The 2676-nt window shown below is 50.3% G+C and overlaps 1 protein-coding gene across 1 annotated transcript in view; it reads left to right on the forward strand.

Moving 5' to 3' along the window:
- Positions 1 to 2676, forward strand: part of LOC102435710 (ATP-dependent RNA helicase DDX55-like) — an 8272-nt gene that overhangs the window by 1804 nt on the left and 3792 nt on the right. Inside the window, 5 exon segments of the mRNA XM_014448251.2 lie at positions 103 to 130; positions 251 to 419; positions 516 to 665; positions 1397 to 1586; positions 2304 to 2389. Of these exon segments, the coding sequence (XP_014303737.1) occupies positions 103 to 130; positions 251 to 419; positions 516 to 665; positions 1397 to 1586; positions 2304 to 2389 (623 nt within the window).

Raw genomic sequence — 2676 nt, forward strand, 5'->3', positions numbered from 1 at the left:
AGCTTAACCGGGAACTCCCCTCCCAACAAGGTGTTTTGCAGGCCAGTCTCCCTTTTTACTCTCTGGCTCCTTCCTTTCGGCCCTCCTGAACCCTCCCTCCAGCGAGCCCTACCCCTGCAGGAGCAGGGACGTGTGGGCTGTGGCCCCCCAGCTCTCCCAGTGACTGCACAGGGCTCAGGGCCCTGCTTTGGTCACTCTGGGCTCTCTAAGTGGCCTCATCCGTCCTGGTGGTTTCTGACCTCGCCCTGAGCCCCAGGTCCGCACACATCCACTCGTCTGCCTGCATCTCCCTGGCATCTCGCAGCGGTTGCAGACACGTCTAAAATGGGGGCTTGGGATTTCCACCTGCACGTCACCTGGAGTTCCCCGTTCATCTGTCCTCCCGCTCACGTGTCTCCTTTCTCTCCACTGGGATCTAGGTGACTTTTTTGGGGGGTCGGATATAAAATGTGTTTGGAATTACAAATTACCCCCAAGATCAGAAAGTGTGGACAATGTTAACTTTGTTTTCCAAGTGGGAACATCATTGTGGCGACGCCCGGACGCTTGGAGGACATGTTCCGGAGAAAGGCCGAAGCTGTGGACCTGGCCAGCTGCGTGAGGTCCCTGGATGTCCTGGTGTTGGATGAGGCAGACAGACTTCTGGACATGGGGTTCGAGGCCAGGTACTGGATTTCGGACACGATTGGACACATGAATTTCACAGCATTAGATTGTTTGCTCCTCAAATTTTACCCCACAATATAAACTCCAGTTCTTCATCTTTTGAAATTTTATTTATTTTTTCCTTAATCCTCACCTGAGGATATGTTGAGAGAGAGAAAAAGAAAGAGAGAAAGAAACATTGATAGGTTGCCTCTTAATGTGCCCTGACCGGGAATCGAACCCTCAACCTTTTGATGTACAGGATGGTGCTCCAACCACCTGAGCCTCCTGGCCAGGGCCCAGTTCTTCATCTTAAGATGCATTTCCCTTCATGGTTTCTTTTAAAGTTTGTGTGTGTGTGTGTGTGTGTGTGTGTGTGTGTGTGTGTCTGTGTGTTAATAAACAGCTCAGTTGGGATCTGAGTCCTATGTCATACAATTCAACCATTTAAAATGTGCAGTTCACTGGTTTTTAGTCTCAAAAAGTTTGTCTGAATTTCACTTTCTTTGAACTGCCCCATTTTGTGAAGCACAATTATGTGCTTATATAGAGAAACTGGAAACGTGGGGACATAAAAAAGAAATAAAAGGCATTCATCACCTCATCTCTCAGTAACATTTGCTGTAAATACTGTGATAGTTTCTCTTTAAGTCTTTTCCGAGTTTAGTATAATGTAATGTTTAGTATCCTCATGTAATGTTTGCTGGTTATGCCGATAAATTAGGGGTTCAGTTTGCACCCTTTTTTCCAGCATAAACAGCATCCTGGGGTTTTTGCCCAAGCAGAGGAGAACGGGCCTGTTCTCGGCCACCCAGACGCAGGAGGTGGAGAACCTGGTGCGAGCTGGCCTGCGGAACCCCGTGCGCATCTCTGTGAAGGAGAAGGGTGTGGCGGCCACCAGCACCCAGAAGACCCCCTCGCGCCTGGAGAACCACTACATGGTGAGCACGCGCGTCCGGCGGCTCGGCACAGTGGTCCCGGGCGTCTCGGTGCAGCCCAGTGACGGTACTCAGTGCCGAGGTGTGTACTTGAATTTGCTAAGGGGCAGATCTTAAGGGACTCACAGAAAACCAAGGTAACCATGTGGTGTGATAGGTAATGTTAGTTTGTGTTTTTTTTTTTTAAATGTTTTTATTGAATTTAGAGAAGAAGGGAGAGGAAGAGAGATAAAAGCATTGATGAGAGAGAAACATCGATCGGCTGCCTCCTGCAAGCCTCCTACTGGGTATAAGGCCCACAACCTGGGCTTGTGGCCTGACCGGAATCCAACCAGTAAACTCTTGGTTCAGAGGTCGATGCTCAACCGTTGAGCCACACCTGGCCGGACAGCAGCCAGGCAGTTACCTTGTGGCCATTGTTTCACACTCATACGTGTATCAAGTCATCACACTGTACACCTTAAGTACGTGCAGCTTTATCTGCCAGCCAGTTAGATCGCAGCAAAGCCGGGGAAGTAAAACACGTGCCCTCCGCTAAAGCAGGGTGCTGACAAGGCTTCACTTTTCAGCTGGGCAGCCTGGTGGACGTTCTGACGAACGTGTCCTGTGTGTGCGGGAAACCAGGCCCTTAAAGTTAAGGCTGAAACGCAGCATCGCTACGGGGATTAGTGTCGTCAATGCATCTGTGTTTATTTTACTCGTCTTCCTTTTACGTTGCAGGTGTGTAAGGCAGATGAGAAGTTTAATCAGCTGGTCCATTTTCCTTCGCAATCATAAGCAGGGAAAAGCACCCTGTTCTTCTTCAGGTAACGCTTCCCGGGCTCTGAGGCGGGGTCTGGGGGTTCAGCCCACACCAGGCGCCCTGGTGCTCCCGGGCCCCCGGGGTTGGCGTTCTTCGGTTAAGGACGCTTCTTCATGTTAGGGGATGCTTTTTGGCTGACAAATAACTGGAAAAACCCAGCTCCCTGTAAGATCGGTAGTCCCCGAAGGAAAGGCAGGGTCCTCGCTTGCTTCTGTGGTCCGGCAACGGTCAGGGTCCAGTGTTTCTTGCAGTTGTCACGGGTTTATATTTGACCCCAGGCTGAAAAAATAA

Source organism: Myotis lucifugus, unplaced genomic scaffold (genome assembly GCF_000147115.1).
Source record: "Myotis lucifugus unplaced genomic scaffold, Myoluc2.0 scaffold_790, whole genome shotgun sequence".
Lineage (NCBI taxonomy): Eukaryota > Metazoa > Chordata > Mammalia > Chiroptera > Vespertilionidae > Myotis > Myotis lucifugus.